General features: G+C 37.8%; 1 protein-coding gene across 1 annotated transcript in view; it reads right to left on the bottom strand.

Moving 5' to 3' along the window:
* Positions 1–22,043, bottom strand: part of vwf (von Willebrand factor) — a 105,258-nt gene that overhangs the window by 70,900 nt on the left and 12,315 nt on the right. The window contains exons 6-19 of the mRNA XM_069908995.1: positions 21,803–21,927; positions 20,721–20,934; positions 19,956–20,078; positions 19,747–19,858; positions 19,180–19,226; positions 16,505–16,641; positions 16,282–16,420; positions 12,215–12,315; positions 11,942–12,137; positions 7,610–7,825; positions 6,765–7,005; positions 6,206–6,300; positions 3,512–3,672; positions 3,322–3,425 (exon numbers count right to left, since the gene is read on the bottom strand). Coding sequence (XP_069765096.1) covers positions 3,322–3,425; positions 3,512–3,672; positions 6,206–6,300; positions 6,765–7,005; positions 7,610–7,825; positions 11,942–12,137; positions 12,215–12,315; positions 16,282–16,420; positions 16,505–16,641; positions 19,180–19,226; positions 19,747–19,858; positions 19,956–20,078; positions 20,721–20,934; positions 21,803–21,927 — 2,011 coding nt within the window. The remainder of the gene's footprint in view (positions 1–3,321; positions 3,426–3,511; positions 3,673–6,205; positions 6,301–6,764; positions 7,006–7,609; positions 7,826–11,941; positions 12,138–12,214; positions 12,316–16,281; positions 16,421–16,504; positions 16,642–19,179; positions 19,227–19,746; positions 19,859–19,955; positions 20,079–20,720; positions 20,935–21,802; positions 21,928–22,043) is intronic.

The raw sequence follows: 22,043 nt of genomic DNA on the forward strand, positions 1-22,043 counted from the left end.
AGGGATTGACAAAAGACCAGGGGTCTTACAAATTGCTAACTCAGGTAATTGACTGACTCTTTGCGCGTGGATGAATGTGGGGAAGGATACTGGGAGAGTAAGTAAGTGATAGTATTGTTTCCAACAATATTTTTCAGTGCAATTAACTCTTTGCATAAGACAATAAATAACTTACAAAACCTCTAAGCAGCTGTACAAACCAAGTACTTTAAACACAATCAAATTCTGGATTTCACGGAATCTATTTGAAGCAGTAGGTAAATTTACCACTACTAAATTTACAGCTACTGTCGATGGTTAATGCTCAATTTTCCTTACATCGACGATATTTCTGAGCATCTCAGAAAACACACATTATAGTTGCCAGTATCCCACTATACTGTACACTTAGATTGAACATAACAGTTGTTTGCAGTACATTGGAGACACACCAAAAAGTGCTGGAATCTGAAGCCAAACAAAATCTGCTGGAGGGATTCAATGAGAGAACAAGACATTTCATTTGGACTGAGCTAAGTTACCATCAGCAAAACATTCCATCTGATAAACAAGATATTACAATTTTGTAAAATTGTCTGAGAAGATTTGTTTCTTTGTTTTCACAGAGAAAACCTCATTATTTTTTTCAGTCCAAATGACTATATAATCAAATAAGCTGACAAATCAATTCCTATGATTCAGTAGAGTTAAACTAGCATATCTACAGATGATGGGGTCGTGTACAAGACATAAATGCGCTGGAGAAACTCAGAAGGTCCCGCAGTATCCATCGGAAGTAGAAGGTAGCCAATGTTTTGGGCATGAGCCTTTTGAAAGGAATCCAATTTTCCTGAAGAAGGGCTCAGGTCAGAACTTCGGTTACCCTCTACTTCTGATGGATACTGCAGGACCTGCTGAGTTTCTCCAGCACATTTGCCTATCGCCTGTGATTCAATACTTTGGATGAGTGTTGTATGTTTTGTCTTCATTTTTACCCTCTGCTAGAAGCACACACTTTATAGGTTCATTTCAGCGTGCACTGATTTAGATTTACAAAACTTTCCAGTTAGAATATTTCTCCACCACTGATACCGACAATCATAAGCTAAGGTACAAAATGACTACGAACTGCATTATTGCATGTCTGCTTTGTTGTGTCTGGTCTTTCAAAGAATGACTCTACTAATCCACCTGGCATGTGGGTCGATGTCTTCATTAAAATACCAGAGATATGTTTGGAAATCCCTGTTAAATGTTCAGATGAAGGTAACCACTAATGATTTTCAAGCTCATGTTCTGAAAAGCTGTCAAAAAAGTAATATTGCCATTGGAAAATGCACTAAAAAGCTACAAGCAGTCAAATTAAACCTCACAGAAAGCTGCTCTCAACCAATAGACTTGTTTATACAGTGCAAATAATAGGAAGGAATTTGTATCATGAATGTGGTGCTGGAGAGTCACTCTGTTTATTAAACAGAACTCGTGTGGAGACAGGAATTAACAAGCAGGCAACTTCCTGAATGATACCAACTTTTCAGAAAAGTTGGCACAATAGATTTGTGAACACAATTTAACCGAGACCCAGGTACAAACCAGAATTGGACTACTTTTGAGAATGTCTATACAACTTTTATGAAAAGTAGGGACAAATTTATGACCAAATTTCACTGGTTCTATTTCTGCCAACTCGCTAAATAAAGTACAGTATAATATAATTATCTGATTGAATAGCGTAAACAAATGTCAGGAAATTCTGAATTCGAAGCACAGTTTCTCTAAATTATAAACATGGGCTAAGAACATGATGGTTGCTTTGTTATGGTCTGTCATCACCATTTCCTCAGATGTAGTTTCTGTTGATCATGAGAACTTCATGCCTGCAGAAATTTACATTAGAGCTCTCCTCAGTTCTAACTGCTTGGACTGTATTCTTTGCCACTGTGTGGATGTACACACATTTCAGAGAGAGGTGCATGATTCCACTTTACTAAAGAGAGCTCATTTACAGATAAGCTTTTATGTTATGCAAATATGCAGACCCGATTCAAAATCTGATGATCTGGGTGGATATCAGGAGTAATCCCCCTCATGTTAACTCTCCCAACCTACTGTTAAAATTTTGGCAGTCAATTATGGTTACAGCACTAATCCCCTTATCCTCTGCTGTATCCCTAGATAACCTGTGCTCACAAGTGGAAAAGAATGAAGGGGATAGGGCATCTCTGTAAATGGATAGGATGTTGCAATTGGGAACGGTCTATATTATTTGGAGGCTTCAGCAGAGGAGAACTGATGAATTCCTTATCAAGCCGTGAAGAAGAATTTTCTATTGATCGTTTTGAGTTACCTCCATTCATAAGCAAACCCCAGCTCTGTCCAACTCCTACCACCTTCATGCCAGCATCATATGCACATTGCCTTTCTCGGATTCACTGCTGTGGACACTAAACACCAAACTATGCATCAGAGCCTGAGAGGCAACCTGATAGAAACATATAAAATCATGAGAAGGCATAGACAGAAAAGATTTTTTGGAATCTTTTTCTCAGGATAGAAATGTCAAACACTGGAGGAAATCGCTTAATAGTGAGGAGGAGGGGAAATTTAAAGGAGACTTATGAAGCAACTTATACTTTGCACAGAATGGTAGGTGCCTGGAGTGTGCTGCCAGGGGAAATGGTGGAAGCAAATGTGACAGCAACATTTGGACAAGTATATGAATGGATAGAGAATAGTATATAGATCAAGGGCAGGAAATGTGCAGTTAAAATTGGCATCCAGTTTGGCACAGATATCAATGGATGAATGTCTTGTTCCTCTCCTATACTTTTTTGCATTTTAAATCTCCACTCCTTGGCAATGGGCAAATAATACTGTCTGCTGGGGTCAGGCAGATAAACAAGACACATTTTGATAATGTTATCTGAACAACACTTGGTCACAAGAGCCATCATATCGAAGCACAAACCATTTCCACCTTATTTACAGAGAGACATCCATTGAAAACAATGTTGGTCACAAGACAGGATCCCTCATTGCCAATTTTCCAGACTGGAGTGCAGACCCTGGATAAAGCAAGCAGCCTTCCTGAACATTTTTGCTCAGCTGTGATACTCTGACTGGTGCAACCAGACAAAAGAAATTCAGGCAAGAACCAACCACAAACTTTTCATGGTCAGAAAGTTATGATTTGATCTCTGATCAATCTTTCCAGAGGAAAAGACTGAGGAATTTCATCATGATGTAAAGAGATCCAATAATTGTTTTGCATCCAAACATATTCTGAAATTAATTTTACCATGAATCAGTCTGCATTAATGCCGATAAGTAAGAAGATATTACCAGGTATTGCAGTCTTGCTTTATAGTTTCTCCGGGGGAATATTCTTTGCCGTTATGTCGACATGAACACATTTCTGGAGAAATGCACATGGTCCCCACTTGCACCTAAAGCACAGATCATACTGTATATAAGGCAGATATTTCCATCTTGCTACAAGGCATTGTTTCACTGCGTCAATCACGTTTCTTACCTTCCCAGGAGGACACATGCAACCTGACATGCACTTTGAGCTCACACAGTCAAAGTCATAGTTCTGACAAGTCTTCATACATTCAATGCCTTTCACTGTTGGGTCATCCTCTGGACACACAAATCTTCTCATTGGTGGACTGCAACTTGTGTCCCGCTTGACTGTTGGAAAATTGATGTTCAATTAGTTTTACTTAAAATAAAAGCCTGGGAATTATGTGCCATTTTATACATACACATTTTTTTCTGTATGGATCTTAACAGACTTAAAAACATAATGGAGGATTCTGGTATTTATAATACTGAACATTTATGAAAAATTACTCAAGTGATGTGGTGTACAAGCCATTAGACTGCAATTTCACCTCAGTAATCTTAGTTTTCACGATCTTACTGAATATCCAGTATAGCCAACAGTAAATAATGAAAGAAATTGCACTTTGTCATTTCTTTCACAATCCTCAAATGCTCCAAAACTCTATACACCTAATCGTGTGATTGTAGCAATGCAGTGAATCGCACCTTTCTTCACAGAGGACTCACCAATGCAACCAGGGACATTTCCAACTGAACATCTTTGATCTATTCAAGCTTTGAACCTAAACCATTCTGTGATAGGTACCCTAATCTCCCATTATATGATTCTTGTGGTCATAAAAGTTCAAATAAACAGTAAACCAATCCTCAGACAAAGTTATGTGGTCTCAATTATAAAAGTCGTGTATATCTGATCTTCACGAAGTGTCACTACATTCAAAATACGCCTCTTTATTATAAATGAGAAAGACAAGGAGCAGATGAAATCTAAATGCATTATCAACTTCATTGGTGAACTCTATTCCTGGCTATTTCCACTTTATCATTCATTTCCTTTAAGCCACACAAATAAGACTCGCATCAAATACCTCTCATCCTGTAAAATGAACACAAAAGGTTTCTTCTTGTCTAATATGTGTGAAGCCTGCAAATGACCAGCAGGAATCAATCCCTTGCTAGAAGGTGATCTCGTCTGGCCAGAAAGACCCTATGTTTCAACCGCATCTGTGGTGAGTTAGCAACTCAGAATGGGATCAGGGCTAATGAGCTCATCTGTTCCAGCTGGATGAATGCTCTCAATGGAATGTCATGGCAACTCACAAGTACTGGAACTTCAGTCTGTGATCAGGGCAGTGCATGCTGACATCAGTCTGTTTCACCACAGGACATCATGTGCTGCCATCATCGCTGTCTACCTTCCACTATTGCCAAAATACTAATCCGTGCTTTTATCTTATCAAATGCCTCCCCAACAACCCCAACTGCGTTTTATCTATAATATTGCAGCTGGCCCAAAACTTTAAAGTAAAGATAAAGAAGAATGTCTTCTCTCTCATGATTGCAAACATTCAGAATTCCCTACCTAGCGAGTTGCAGGGGTTGAATTATTAAATATATATTTAAGATCGTGAAGGAGTTTTTGGTCCACAGGGAGCCAAAGGTTATGAGGAACAGGCAGGAAGGGAGAGTTTTGAGCACAACCACATCCACCATGATTTTATAGACTGGTAGAGGAGATTTGAGGGCAATGTAGCTACATTGGTCCAATTACTCCTTACAATGAGGCTCAAACATGTGTTTATGTGTCATTTAGTGATCATTACCAATGATGAAGCTGATTTGGTTCCTAGGTTGCGTTTCTAGTGATAATGTTACTAAATAAATCAATTTCCACAGCCCAATTATGGGCTGCCACAGGAACTGGCAGGGCTGAGTCATTCAGGTAATACCTGTGATTCACCTCAAGGCCTCACCTGCCAACCAAGTGCTGAGTTTGTCCATGGAACCTGTCATCCATCATACATACCTCCAGGTGGACTTGCATGTCTGTACTGACAATAACCACACCAGCAGTGTGAGTATAAGACAGCTTTAATAAAGTAATATGTACACTAAGAGGTCTTGTCTCTCTGCAAGATGAACCTGGAAGGCTAGACTGTAGCTCTGGACTGCTTTATGTACAAGGTCACCAGGTGGTGTAATTACATATCACCACAATATCAATAGAAACACGTGCAATAGTATTGATTAGAATCTTACTGGCACATTTTACTACTAGTCCAAATGGTTTCACCTGACTAAAGTCCTTTCTTATCATTATAAATACTTAGGTCTTTGCCAAGCCTAGTATCTCTTCCATGCACAAATGGACACCTTGTCCATGTTGTGAGAAAGCAACACTTGAATGGATTTCTCAGTAGTTTATATCAGCCATTCTTAATGGGTCCTATATGCACACACAACCTCTCTCCCCCAGGGGGAGGGGGCATAGTATATTGAAGGAGGACCACAGACTGAAATTATAAATTTTTTTTGGCTTTTTATGTCGTCAATAGGAGAGAAGTACAAAAGAAATCAAGTAAATGACTGCTTCACAGGGAAGGAGGCTCATAGACTTTGAGCAGTGTTCTAAGTGGGGTGGGGGAGGGGGGCATAGCAAAAAAAAGTTGAGAATGGCTGGTTTAGACTAAGCTCCACTGAATATGGTTCTGGTTTCTATGTATATCAGAAAACTAACTGATTTTTTTAAAATCCCTTGGGTCCATATAGTGGAAACTCCATAACTGCATGGAGTATCTGGGCTTCTTGACCATAAATTCTACTCAAAACACCTGCTCCCAGTGAATATAATGACTGTCTGAATCGATCCAATTCTCACCTCTGCCAATTTCTTCAATGTCGGAAAAAATGCTTGGTGGATAATGATGAATCTGATCATTTTCACTGCAATGCATCACACCATTTTCACAGTAACTGTCAAAGAAACCAGAATATATTTGGAACTTAATAATGTCAAAGAGAGTCATGAAAACCACTGGCAGTTTCTGCAGGCATCTGAAGTTAGGAAACTCGTAAAAGCAAAACAAAAGCATGAAATAAAAAGAAAGTTCTCAACCATTGTTTCTCTACTTTAAAAATAAATTCTATGATTTGGGCTTTAATTCCCAAAGAAACTCAAGGTCACCCTCACAGATGTAGAGTCAGGGATTGTTTCCTGTGCTTGATAAGGTGCACAGTCAACATCATATTCACTCAAAACCTAACATAAAATCTCCATATATTTATAACTGGCCATCTGAGCTGTATTGACCCATCTGGGCACCTGAAATCTTGTTGAGTACAGTTGTAATAGGTTGTTTGAAATTTCAGTTAATATTGTTCAGATTATGCATTTATATATTTTGCTGCTTTCGATTCATCTTATGTACATAGCTTACCACAAGATGTTATCAAATGTTATGTCTTCATCTGCTTTGTAGATTTCTTCATTAAAGTAGCAAGGGCATTCTGATTTCGGGACACACTGCCCCTTCTCATTGGCATACTGATTGGGTGGACAGTAGCATCCTTCGAGACAAAATTCAGTGCATTCTCTGTCGGGACTGGAGAGAGATCTGCAGGTCTGGTTACAAGGGGTACCACACTGCTCATAAATCTGGCCATCTGGGCATGTCATTTCTGACAGAAGAAAAGGTAAACATAATTTTGTGGCAATCTTTTCATGCTTCGGACAAACATCACAGATCTCCCATTAGAAATTATATTCATTGTTACAGTGACTTGGTTTTTCCTCAGGGAAGCCACTTTCTCTGAAGGTGAAGAGTCTAATGATCATTGCACATTTTGATAGACATTGCAATAACTCTATTTGTCCTGCTTTTATACTGAAATCATCGGCATGTCAGATCCCATGACAGGCCTGATTTGCTATAGGACAGTCCCCAAACACAATGATGTCAAGCAGGACTGATTACTAACCATGGAATAAAAACAGATTCAGCTTCCCAAACCTGTTAGTAAAACCTGGACCTCTACATTTAACAGCAGAAGACATTTATTTCATTTTTAGCGGTCGAACCCCTGGGAATGGCCAGCAATTATACGATGAGAATGGCCAAATAAATAATTTAGCCAAAGAAAGATTTTGACCAAAGAGTTCTACCAGAAAAGGATTTTGGGGTATTATATTCAGAGAAGAGGACATCTGACAATACAACTTACCTCTAATATTAAACATAATTATGTTTAAATGTAAAGGAATGTGAAAGTAGATGCTTCTTACCACAGAAGTCCGGAGATCTCCAATTGATAAGTACACCTCTCCTGGCACATAGAGCAGCGTAACTGGAAATAGCAGAGCATAGGCATTCATTGCCATCTGAGCAGGAGCACACGTCATAGTGACAGATCTTGATGAATGGAGCAGGATTCACTTCATGGTGGCATGGTTCAAACTCAGTTACCAGCAGAACAGAACACACCTCCTCAGCATATTTCACTGAAATACATATGTGAAATGGTAATCATAGACAAACAGGTAGCTTGTAAAGAGTGCGTTATTCCATCAGTCTGTATTTTTTTTTCCAAAATGCCAAAATAAAAGAATAGTGTGCCATTTAAACTCTCATGCATTTTAATGAATAAAACCCAAGTGGTTGAAAGAAAAAAGTGATCATCAAGTAAGTGTGTGGAGTTGGATTTCAAAGGGAGCTGAAGTTTTGCCATGGGGATGCAGCTGGTCTGCCAATACCATCCTTTAACTGATGCGGTTCTTTGGGTATCGAGGTTTAGCTTTATATTGCATGACAAAGAAAATATGTCATCCTCAAATGGTGCAGGCCCACTTAATGACAGGATGAGATAGGTTTTAAAAACCTGCTCAATAATCTGGCAAAGTAGACTGACTATTTGTTCAGGAAACTGCCTGATTTTAAATTACATTTTGTGTTCTAATGCAATTTTCTTGCTGCAAATAATGGCAACATTACCCTTGATTTGTACTGACCCTAACAGTAAGTATTGTGCTGGTTCATTGTAATTCCTTGGAGAATGGCCTGGGTATAAATTATCCACAATAATTTCCCAATATCTATTGATGATTCTCTAAGTTTAACTATTTTCGAGTTTTGTTTGGTAATTTGTTGGGACAATTCAGTCAACACCTGGCCGGCTATCAATCAGCCGACCTGAATAGAACAAGCCCCACCAGTTGGGTGTCAATCACCCTCCGGAATATATGCCTGAGCTCATTCTCAGAGTTTACAGCAGTGCTAACTCCCTGCTGGGCTCTGTGGAAGTTTACATCAAATACAGTCTTTTGATTTTGTGCGTTTGCTTCTGACCAACAGCGCACCACAGTGTGTATGTCCTTTGCGTAATGATGTGCAGTTTAACTACTTCTATAATCACATTACATTGCTAATGTTTTCTGTCAATGTTCACATCACATTAGACTTATTCACTATATAGATATCACCCTTGTCAATTTAACAATCATAGTCAGATCAAGGTGAGTTATATATACAGCCAGTGACTAGTCATCTCATTTTCTATCATATTGGCTTTATCACCTGAATAATTGATAAATTTCATTTAAGGCTTCATCTTCTTACTGCAAGTAATATAGTTGTCTAGATGTCCAGGTGATAAGAGCCATGTTATTGAAACAAAGCTCCATTCCACAAAACCATTCCATCCAAAAAGAGAACATTGATGGGATAGAGGTGGTAGGTCTGAAATGGCCTGGTTTCCAAACTTTATTTCAGTTAAATAGTTCCTTGCAGCACGCTTAATATGAATGTCATATGTAGTTGTTATATAGTCAGAATAATGTGAACTGTTTTGTAACCACTTAAGAATACATCCTTCTCACTCTAGTGCACCACTTTGAGGCATATGAATATGAATGTGTGAAGAGTTTCCTGAGATGGTGGATAACATCAGTTAGTAAAATCTCTTCTGGTATTTGAATCTTGCATCTCTAAGTTATGTAAGAAGCCTCCCAAGTAACACAGAGATACAAGATGGTGGCGGCAGTATAAGAGAACAGGAATAAAGCCACACAATTGATTGATTGGTGGTCCCTAATATAATTTTATTAGCAAGGCATAGCAGTAGCATCACTTCCATTCTAGATTTTATTATTGTGAAGATAATTAGGCAGAAACTAAAACAATTTCAATGTTAGGTTATAAAAGCAAACATGGATTGTTTATCCTTTAACTATATAATCTGAATAATGAAAGCTGGAAGATAAGGGCGGTTGTGCTTAAAGTCTAAAGCTTCCACTTCCTTCATTTGATTTCACGAAAAACAGTCATCATTTCCTTTAAGCAGCTAGTTTCAATAAATAATTTGTATGTATTATCAGATTAATTACATGGTCAAACCACAGGATACAGATGTCTTATTTTGTTTAGGATTTATTTTTCAGACCTGTTTATTCTTAAAAGGAAGGGATAACCAGCCGTGGTAACCAGATGGAAGACTATTTCTCAACATGAATATCAAATTAGAGGAACCATTGTTGAGGGAATCCTAGCTTTATTTATTTTGCTTGATCTAAAAACATCCCCTTGGAATTCAATGAACTGTTGGCAATGCCCTAGCACCACACATAAAAGTAGTACTATTACTGTCACTTGCTTTGAATTCCTTCTTTTTTTCAATTTGATGCAAATGACTACTGATATGTCTTTGTGTTACTTGGTAGGCTTATTAAATAACTTAAAGATGCAAGATTCAAATAACAGAAGAGAATTTACTTACTGATGTCTTCCACCATCTCAGGAAACTGTTCCCACAGTCATAAACATATACATACGCCCCCACAGTGGTGCACTACAGTTACTACAGTGAGAAAGGTGTATTCTTACATGATTACAAATAGTTCACATTATCCTGACTATATAACATCCCTCCTTCTCAAGATAAAGAAAAAAATTAGTGTTCTTTATCATTTTCTTTCCAGTGCAATTTAAGTAACTGAATTTGTACACTAGCCTATTTACAATACTATTTTTAAATAGTTCTTATTGATATCGCACTGGCGGCAGTATGTTGTTTCGCCATCTTGTGGATTTGGCTGCGACCAAGGGGCTCTGTGTTGTGGGTACTCATGTAAGTAATGTAGCTTGTTGTGTTTCACCTGACGACTACTGTGTTGATGTTTCAGTATTAGTGGTTGTGGTCTCTTCACTTGATACCTCACTGATATTAGTGTTGCAGGGTTTGCTGGTATTAAAGCTTTTGCAGAAGCTTCATCACATCTTGTGTCAGTCAGATGTGAATTCTGTTCCTCCTCAGCTGATTGCCAGAGTCTGTCTCGATAATGTATGATCTTGGTGTCTCAGCTTCTCTGATAACCTTTGCTGGGGTCCATGTTTTCAACATCGGCTCTTGAATATCCACATGCTGCCCTCTGAAGAGTTCTGGCAATGTTTGTGCATGTTTGTTGTAATGCTGGCATCCTTCTTCTCGCACGTCAGCCAGTCTTCTTCTGGTTTTCTCCTGGCCTTCCGGAGTGTGTATTTTGCTTGGCAGAGTTGTTTTATATCTCCTGCCATTTAGAAGTTCTGCCAGGAACTTCATGTCAGCCCTTAAAGGTATTATATAATGATAGAAGAGCTAGGTATGGGTCTTCTTTTGTTTCATGATACTTAACTAGTGTCCGTTTCACAGTTTGCACTTGTCTTTCAATGAACCCATGGGGTAGTATAAGGATGATGTAGTGATAACAAATCCATACTCTGCATCCAACTTTTGAATGCATGTGACATGAACTGTGTTCCATTGTCATCTATTACTTGCTCGGGTATTCTTTCTTTCCCCCCCCCCCCCCTTGTATTTCAGTGACTTACAATCAATTGTGTGGCTTTATTCCTGTTCTTTTATACTGCTGCCACTATCTTATATCTCTGTGTTACTTGGGAGGCTTCTTACATAACTTAGAGATTCAAGATTCAAATACCAGAAGAGATTTTACTAACTGATGTAATCCACCATCTCAGGAAACTCTTCACACATTCATATGCCCCACAGTGGTGCACTAGAGTGAGAAGGATGTATTCTTAAGTGGTTACAAAACAGTTCATATTATCCTGACTATATAACAACTACATATGACATTCATATTAAGCGTGCTACTTTGGAGAATTACAGAAAATGTCACCAGGGAAAGAGGCTATTTGTCTGGTGACAGTCAAAAATGGAGCTGTTTAAGTTTTTCCCACTTCCAAGAATCTCATGAAAAGATTGTTCCATCATCTGAGCAGGAAACTGTATGTATTCAAAGTGAGTGTGGGTCACAAGGTGGCCTCTGATCTGAAACAATGTTTCTCTCCCATTGATTGAAGAAAATCTCTGAATTTACCTTCTTACTCCAAAGTAGGCCAAAATCTCTGAATTTACCTCTTACTCCAAAGAAGGCCAAAATCTCTGAATTTACCTTCTTACTCCAAAGTAGGCCAAAATCTCTGTATTTACCTTCTGACTCCAAAGAAGGCCAAAATCTCTGAATTTACCTTCTTACTCTAAAGTAGGCCAAATTGCTAGTGAAAGTATTTCAATTACCATAATGGATATCCATATCTAAAACACAATGAAGTCTAGTTACCTCTCTTGGGATGTAACTTGCATGGGTCAGCATGCATCGGTTTCAAGTCAGTACAGCCTCCATTGATCTTCCAGGAGTTCCCAAAATTGACCATTTCTGGTTCAACAAGTCCAGATGGTGTGAGGAAGTCATCTCCTTGATTTCCGTTGAAATTTCCACAAAGACCACAGGTTAATCCCATGTATACAGAGCTCAGCTAAAAAAAAAAATCATGTGTCAGTTCAGTGCCATAAAATGCTGGATCTGATATACTTCTGCATGTTTTAGGCATACCTTCAGATTAACCTTTCCGTACCCATCCCAGTCAAACTGAAAACTTTCATCATATGTCACCCGGACTGATGACTGAATAGTGTGCTGGATACGAAGGCTACCTGGGAGACAATTGATCTCAATTAGAATAAATGTATTTATAAAAATAGTGTCATTACAGAGTATTGTGGAAAGAAACACCCAGCATGCCTTCTGTCTCTTAACCAAATTCATATTTCTTAAACCAGGATCAGCTACCAGGAGTTATCCATCTTAATTTCACGTTTTTATTTTAAGCTCACCAACTTCAAAGATATTATTGGTGGTGAAATGAGTGCTTCTTCTGTCAAAAATCCTGTGTCACAATTACTCCAAGGTTAGGCATCAGAAGTATTATTTGCTGAAATCAACTGGCAGGTAAAGATCACACGGATAATACATTCTGTCCAGGTGCAATATACAGACCAATAATAATGAAGAATGGACAGAACAACACTAAAAATGCAGAGATTTGTACTGTGTTCTTCTTTTGCATATATTTATATTAAGATTAAAGCTTATTTTTGAAATTAAAAAATATAATACAAAACATCGACCAAACAGCTCACCTGATATCTAATGCAAAGTAAACCTCTCTCATCTTCCCACCGGTATTTGTCTCCCTATAACCTTTCTCAATGTCCAATAACCTGTTGTTAATAAGGTTTGCAATCCATCTCAATTTACTGTTGAGGTTTCTGTGTTTCAGGCACTGAGTGTAGGTAAAAATGGATTTCAAATGCAATCCATGCAATAAAATGATGAAGACCACCAACTGATGCGCAAACTGATTCTGGACTCTGAAAAGAAACTTGGTGCATCTCTTAAAAAAAAATATGAAAACATGTCTCCCCCATTAGAAACTGATGTAATGTAGACAAGACAGTGAAGGTACTGGGACAGGATGATAATCCTGTAATTATGGCAAACATAATTCTTGGCTTTTCAATTAGAGGTGCAGAGTCAAAAAAATGAAAGGAAATTTTGCTAAGTGTTTATAAATTTTGATCAAACCCTAGTTGGAGAATTTTCCCCACACTTTAAGAGGAATGTCAAGTACTCAGAATGGCTGCAGAGGTTTACTGCGATGGTTCCAGGAATGTAGAGCTTTATTGAAATATATTTATTTATATGCACTAACAGGTAAGAGAATGTTTGCTTGATGTGCTCACCACCAGCAAAGGGTTTTAAGGGAGTAATTGGGAGATTATTTTCAACATTGGAGAAATCAGCCACTGAAGGAAAAACATTTACGTGAGAAATTTATGAAAAAATAAAGGACAACATTTATTGTTGATCTGGAATGTTGAGCCTGAAAGAAAGCAGGTCCAGATTACAGAGTAAAATTCAAGTGGGAACTGAGTAAAAATATGGAAGGGAAAAATAAGAAAGTTCACAAAAAAAGGGCTGGGCAAGAATTAATTAGATTGCTCTTTTTTAGAACTGACAGAAATGGCATGAAGGGCTGCTTTGATTCCATATATATATGGATTAGCTTCATTTGCTCAATGCTTTATCATGTATGAATGAATGTAATAGATTATATTACAATAATTAATTAAAATGAGTACCTATCCATCCATATTGTGCCTTTGACATAAAGAAAATCATATGAACCTCGTTGAGTCAGGCATCTGAGAGTCAATTAGTACCTTTCATCTACAACTGAAGCAAGCATTCATACACAGTAGATCTGCATCAGTAGAACAGCAGTCTCGAGACTGATGACAAACTGTAGCTCAGGGGGAATAGGTTGCAATGATATGGGTTTAAGAGGTAACCTCTTACATTGATAGGGGTGCACAATCAGACCACCCAATCTGCTGAATGGATCTACTATAAAATGAGGGTTAATCCAGAAACCTACTAAAAATTTACTTGTCAAATAAAACTGGAAAGTGATCCAAGAGAGTTCAAAGGTTTGGTCACCCTAATTATTTGGGCTTTGAGAGCAGCAGCAGGAATGTTATGTTACAATTGAACAAGATACTGGTGAGACTGTTCTTGGAGTACTGTGCACAGTTTTGGTCATGCAGCAATAGGAAGGATATTGTTAATCTGGAAGGGGTGCAGAAAAGATGCATGAGAATGTTGCTGGGAGTGGTAGATTTGAACTAGAAGAAGAGAATTGATTGGCTTGGGACTTACTGTCTGGAGTATAGAAAATTAAGGGAGAACATTATAAAAGTTTATAAATTCATGAGGAGCATAGATAAGGGAAATAGTCAGAGCCTTTCTCTTCACCCCCCAGTAGATAAAATAAGAGGGTTTGGATTTAAGGTGAGATAGGAAAGATTTAAAAGGGAGCTGAAGGTACCTTCTTTACACAGGAAGTGGTGAAAATATGGAAAGGGATGTCATAGGAAGTGGTGGAAGCAGGGACAATGGTGACATTCAAAAGACAAAAGGGAACATGGGTAGGAAGGGTTTAGAGGGATATGGGTCAAACAAAGGCCAATGGGACTAGTTTTGTTGGCATGGACAAGTTGGGCTGAAAAGCCTAATTCTATGTTGTAAAATTCTGTGATTCTATGACTCACTGTGATTCGCATCTTGGAGGACTGAAGTCAACAGTGAGGTTGGTGACTTTTATGCAGTTCACAAGCACAGAGAAATTTCATCTTAAAAATAATCCCATGCTATTCTCAAGTCTTTAATTTGCCTCGAGAAATGTTACAGGGTAACATTAATGGAAGGTTTAATAAATTTCTCATTAAATTTTTGTACATCTTGGGGTCACCATGATCAGAAACCAGACAGACAGATACTGTGTCCTTTACCCAGTGATTTATCAAGTAACATTCCAAAGCCTTGCCACCGTCAACAAAAGTTCGGGACAATCCAGGACAAAGCAGTCCCTTGAGTGGCAGTCCATACACCACACCAAACATTAATTCTGCCACCACTAGTGCACAATGTGTCCCATTACAAACTTCATGCACTTAATCATCTTGGCTACCCTAACAGCACCTCTGGAATGCCAATCTTTAGCTCCTGGACAAAGGCAGCAAGTGCTTGGAAGACTACCACCAGCAGGTTTTCCACCAAGCTGCACAACATCCTGACTTTGAAATATATTACCAGTCATTCCTTGCTTCTGTGAATAAATCCTGGAACACCCTCTCCTCCCATCTTGAATAGCACTGTTAGAATACATTTGACAGAAGGAATGATATCTCAACATCTTTTCACACCTTACAAGACACCAATTAGGAGTGTGATAGTACGCATTCATTTTTCTGTATGAGCACAACTCCAATAACATTCAGGAAGTTTACCACTATCAAGGACAAAGCAGTCTCTCGAATGATGTCCATCCATCCTCTGAAGCATTCATTCTCTCCACTTCCAGAACATCATGTTATAATGGGCTCTGCAGATAATCAGCAGACTGCACTGTCCCCACTTCCCAAACCTGACACCTTTAGAACAAGGAGGACAAGAACCTCATTGAAACACCACAGCATGCATCTTACTCTCCAAGTTGCACAGCATCCTTGAAACTATAATTGCCAGTCCTTCATCATCACTGGCTCTATATCCTTGCCCAACAGCACCATAGGAGTTTCTTCCACAGAAGGACTGCAGTACTTGAACAAAGCAGCTCAATTAGAGGTGGGCCATAAAATCTGATCTTGCCAGTGACACCATGTCCCAAGCAATGAGCAAGAGAAAATGTCTCCTGCCAGGACATTAAATTGTCCTTTAAGCCTGTCCTCCTCACAACCCCTCCCCACCCCCAGACACTACAGTTTTTACATTGAATGGACTGCATGGGTAGTTCCTCTGCACAGGAGAGAATGGATGAAAGGAGTTCCACTGCTTCACTGGGAAGCCAGATTAATGAAAGACCTAACTGGGTTTTGCACAATTCAAACACCAAAAACCAAACCTCAAAGAGGGAAGCAAAATAAAATCTTTTTTTTATATAATTTCCATTTTTTTTAAATTGTCAACCAAACAGAACAGAAGCTAAGACATTCTTTTATTATACTAATCAATTAGAATCTTATAAAACACTATTTGTATAGAGGATAATTAGTATGAACCTTGAATTAGAGGTGGCTGTATGTCCATTCCATTCACTGAAACTCTGCCACCATGTTTAAGTTTGATGCTCGTGTTTTCCAGCTCCTGGAACTTCAGAGTGGCCGATCTTATGCAAACAGCATCTGGATCATCTGCACACTAGGGAAGAAAGTTCAAAGCACTGAACAATACTGAGAAATATCCTTCAGCATTCAAAAGAGTAAAAGTGTTGATTGGTTGTACCTGTACTTTCTCAATGAATACTGCAAATGTGTTTTCCTCGCAGTCCTTTGCCAGCAAGTATTGGCACATTCCAGCAAAGGTGAAATACTTATCATCAAAACTCTTGAAGTGTGATTGCCCAATGACAAAACATTCCCCTAAATGCAAGAAAGTTAAGTATTACAATTAACCATCCTCCATAATACAGTGGTACATTTCACTTATTATCAAGTATACTTCACAAAGAAAATAGGTACAGGAGCAGGCGATTCAGCTCTTTGAGGCTACACCTCATTTCTGCATAATCCTGGCTAATCATATGGCATCAGTATCTCCTTCCAGCTTTCTCTCCATACTCTTTGATCCCTTTAGCCACAAGGGTCACATCCGTCTCCCTCTTGAATACATCTAATGAGCAGGTCTCCACAACTGTCTGTGTTGCCTAAGCCTGTTAATTCTAACTGCAACAATTACATGCCCCTATTATAATTAAGACAAAAGGCAAGGATGCAGATACTGTAGGTGATTTAAAAATCAAATAGATCACCATTGCTTATTTCCACAAAAGGAGGGAATCTACGTTTCAATTATTTGGGGCATTGGGGTGAATTGCAGTACTGGCCTCTTTATGTAAGGAGGGATATTATTGCTCCAGAATTAAATTCAGAGAAGTTTAGTAGATTAATACCTGGAATAGCTGCCTTGTATTATGAGGGAATATTGGATAGGCTGATCTTACACTTGATTGAGTTTAGAAGAGACTTGATTGAAACATACAAGATTGTGAAGCCATGGCAAAGTGGTATGGAGAGGATGTTTCCTCTTGTGGGAAAATCCAGAATAGGGGTCAGTGTTTAAAATGAAGGTTCACCTGTCTAAGACTGGGATTATTTAAGAGTGAAATTCTTTGGAAACAGTGAAAACTTACTCTGAGTGGTTGAAAATTCAGAACCATGATCTTATAAATGATGAACCAGACTGGAGGGCTGAGTATTCCACTCCTGCTCCTAATATGTACACTCAAATGTTGAGAATTGAATGGTTCCAATCATCCAATCACTACAAAGTTTACCTCATCTTCTTGGTCAGACATTTTAATAGATACATTAGCTTTGCTCAGTTAATAGTGATCCTGCTTCTGTGGCAGAATGTTGTAACTTCATGCACATTTTTAGAATCTGGGAATTCCAGAGCAGTATTGAAATAGATTTTTGGATACTAAGGAAACAAGAGACAGGAAAGTAATTGCAGGAAAGTTGTGCCTAAGTAAAAGATCAAACGTGACCTTATTGAATGATGAACCAGGCACAAGGTGGCTGAGTAGACCACACCTGTTTCTACTTTTGATGTTTTATTTTGGATAAGTCGATAAGTTATTTAAAAAAAACTGCATGGTTCATTATGAAATTGAGTAAGAGCATTTCCCAGTATCCAAGTGAACCATTCTTCCTCAAGTAATATCTACATAAAAACAATTAACTGATCCTTCAGCTAAATAGTTCCTGTATATAATGGATGCTATGATTCACTGCCCATGAGTGATTGCAGTCTAAAATAATGGAGAGAGAAGAAAGAGAATTTTTTTATTTCCTCAGGACACCCAAAGACACTTACAGACAGTGAAGTGTTTTGAATGTGTAATGACCGTTATAATCAAGTAAATTCAGCAATAATTTCTGCACTGCAAGATGTCAGAATAGCTATGCCATCATTGCCTTTTAGCTACATTGATTGAAGTTCTTGAGGTGTGATTGAAATAAAAATCTTTCTTGCTGAAACCCTGTGCGAATGCGTCAGTCATTCCATTGGATTTTTCTTCTTGAAACTACATTTGCCACTGCACCCTCCCATCTCAATACATGCAAGGCTTCAAATAATATGAACATCTATTGCAACATCAACATTGTGAGGCAGTCTACTAGAAGATATTTTACTATTAATTCAGGGACAAGAGTTCAGTGAATTAAGTTGGTGTTTACAAGTGAGCACTTTTCAATTGGAGGGGAGGGACACATTAGAGGTCACTGGGTGGAAAGAGACCCTTTAATCCATCAGATCCATACAGGCTCTGTGCAACATAAGTTCAGCTCTTCCCACTCTGCATTGAAATTTGCTACGTGTCTTTTCGATAAGTGGTTCTCAACATTTTTTTTATTTCCACTTACATACCACTTTAAGTATTCCCTGTGCCATAGGTGCTCTGTGATCAGTAAGGGATTGCTTAAGGTGGTATGTGGGTTGAAAGAAAAAGTTTGAAAACCACTATTTTAATCGTACTTAATTGACTCATTGTGTGCATGGTTTCATAACTCCAAAGGAAATGGGCTAATGACGAGTTTTCTCAAGCAAAATATTTCAGTAACAACTGGGTCAAGAGCAGTGATTCTCAACCTTCCCTTCCCATTCACAGACCACCTTAAGTAATCCCTTACTAATCACAAAACACTGATGACATAGGGATTACTTAAAGTGGTCTGTGAGTGGGAAAAATAAAGGCTGAGAACCACCTCTTTAGATGCTTTACTACATTCCTTTTCAAGAGTCATGATTGATGCTATCTAATCTCAAAGGAACAGTGTATTTCAAAATTCATATTCATTAAACTCTTAACGACAAGAAAGTGACTAAAACTATCTTTAAGAAACTAATCCCATTCAGATTATTAACAATTTTCATGATACAAGAAATAAGCACACCTGGACAATCCTCATGGGTACATTCCCATTTTCCATGACTGCAAATGCTGTAAAATAAAATTTGGAACAATTGGTGAACAACTTCCCTAAGGAATGCAAATGTGCTTATAATTTCATCCAAATGGCAGAAAGTTTGGGTTCAGAATGAAAATGTGTGTCCTTGTATCCATTTCCCCAGTCTGTCTCTAAACATATTATACAAAGGATGGGCATAAACTTAAAAGTACTTTGCAGAATTCAAAGTATGGGCATAGAAAGTGTACCAAAAAATGATCCAAAATATTCAGTCATTTATCAGAATCGAATCATCAAAATATAGTTAGTGGATAAACTGTTGTCATAACTTTATATCTGTTGAAATTTCTGTTTAGAATCCCCTTATCAAGACCATTAACAATTAATTATTTTTTTTATTTCAATAATTTTCTCACTATTTGATTTTCCTATGTTGAACCATCTGAGAGCATTTCTCACCATAAATGCTTATAGTCCTCACTTTCTGGCTTGATTCATTGTACAACAAATCTTTCAATGGCGATCATTACAGATATTAGTTTTAGCACTAACCATTCATGACAGCCCTGGGAGATACTTGAACCAGCCGGATACTGTTTTCCCATATGCATGCAGGTGCATTCTGAAGAAGCTACACAAATGTCTCCATCCAGGACTTTCCCATCTGAAATCCAGACAGTGAATTGGAATGAACAGAATACATACATTTCTGTCTTCTCATCTTGTTAAATGCCCGAGATGTAATGAATATGAACAATCACCTTCACAAGTGCAGCCATCCATGCATTGGTTATGGCAGAGCTGATTGATGTTTAGACTCTTACATGTTCGGGCACAGGCAGGCACACACGTTTGATATTCCATTCCAGGTGGACATTTCAGTCCTTGTCAAATAAAAAGGTCCTTGTTTAACACAGTTCAGGGGAAAAAAAACTACAATCTATCCCAAAGCTTTCTAGGAATTGTGAAGACAACACAACATGATGTTTTATCATCGACCAATGCAGCATAATGCAGGAGATCCTTCACATCATAAGACAGCCTCAGTCTATTTGGATAAATTATTTAATTCTCACAAGGGCTTACTTTAAAATCAATTGTTTGGGAATAAATATAAACTTCAGAAAGGTTTATTTTTCTTTGCTGCATGTATGCATTTATAAGTAGAAGTGCATTTGCTATATAAATGTATATTAAATCAAGAATCCAAAATTTAAAGGATGATTTGAAATGGCAATATCGGAATAATTTCAGATTTACTTCACTATCTTTTCTTTCCATTGACCATTAATAAAAGTATATTTGTGATCCTGTCACAAAGCTCTTAATAAGTAACTTGTTTGTACAATACCAAGTAAAGGCAAACAGGAATAGTCATTAAAATATAAAATCACACAGGATTCTACAGGAACTAGCGATCCACTATTTGTTATATTTTTTACTTATTTTTAAAACTGAAAAATGAGTAATTATATCACTCTGGGAAGAAAGTTACAAACAGAACAAATGATATTTACTCTACTTACTGCAGTCACTTTTCATGGACCAGTCTTTGAGAAATGAACCCTTTTGAGCACATGACCTTGCATATTCCAGAAATGCTTGGCAGTGACACTTCTTTCCTTCACAGTGGCACATGTCATCCTCACAACTAGCAATGAATGGCTCTGGATCCACAAGATCATTACATTCTCTGAATATTTGCAGGGTGTTGAGCATTTTGCATTTTCTCATTAAGTTCTATATTCAAATAAAAGTTTATTTCATCCAAGTATGTTCTCAAATTCTCACTCACTCACACACATTGACTTTTTTTTAAAACTTCCCTCTTCCTCTCAAGTTCTTCAGCCATTATTACCAATTACAAATTTAAACAATATGCTATAATTGAAACCACAAAAAGTTGAAAACATTTTCATTGCAACTTTAACTTCAGATTTCAAAAATAAAGTTACAAATATTAGAGGCAATTTTTCAAGAACAAAATAAAATAATGCAAAAGAAGTTATCAATCTTTCTACTGATGGCAGATATTTGTAGATTAGGATTTCATTACCACGTTAATCTCTTTGTGGCATAATTCATTCCCATGTACAGGAAAATACATATTTATACAAGAATTAGAACAAATTCCCATGGTATTATGAGTATTGCAATGATTAAAGAATAGGCTACTCAGCTGCTTCGCCAATCAAAAATATCATGAATGATCTGAATGTAACCTCAACTCCGAGATAACCTTTACCCTTTTGCTATTGAACAACATCTAAAACTACCTTAAAATATTCAAAAAAAGTGTTCCCATACTCTTTAATAAAAAGTGTTGCAAAGACTCAAGGCCCTCCGTGAGAAAAAAAATGGTGTCTTTTCTTCATTAAACAGAGGGCGTTATTTTTAAACAGTTGCCCCTAAATCTAAATTCTCCCACAGATGGAAACGTCCTCTAAGGATTCCCCTTATCAAGATCCCACTGGGTGTTGTATGGTTCAACCTCTCACTTTTTTAATCTCCAGAGATACAAGCCTTGCCTTGTGAGACAAACTTCCTAATTCAAATAGCCTCCCCTCCTGTAAAATTTAACGATACTATATTATTTATTTGAACTCACGTCTTCTATTGCTCCAAAGGACATATTGCAGGTTTTACTAGGAGGAGACACTCTGCTGCACAGTTCCTCGGCACCACCCATTGCCCAAGAGTTCGCAAAATCATAGCTGTTCTTCACCAGGAAACCTGGGCAAGGAAGGGAACAATCACTTTAATCATAGCAGAAACAGAATCTTCCCAGGCTTCAACCTATTTCTAACATAATTGCACAGTAGAAGATTTTTTTTTGTTTAAGAGATTTT

The sequence above is a fragment of the Narcine bancroftii genome, chromosome 13 (assembly GCF_036971445.1).
Source record: "Narcine bancroftii isolate sNarBan1 chromosome 13, sNarBan1.hap1, whole genome shotgun sequence".
Lineage (NCBI taxonomy): Eukaryota > Metazoa > Chordata > Chondrichthyes > Torpediniformes > Narcinidae > Narcine > Narcine bancroftii.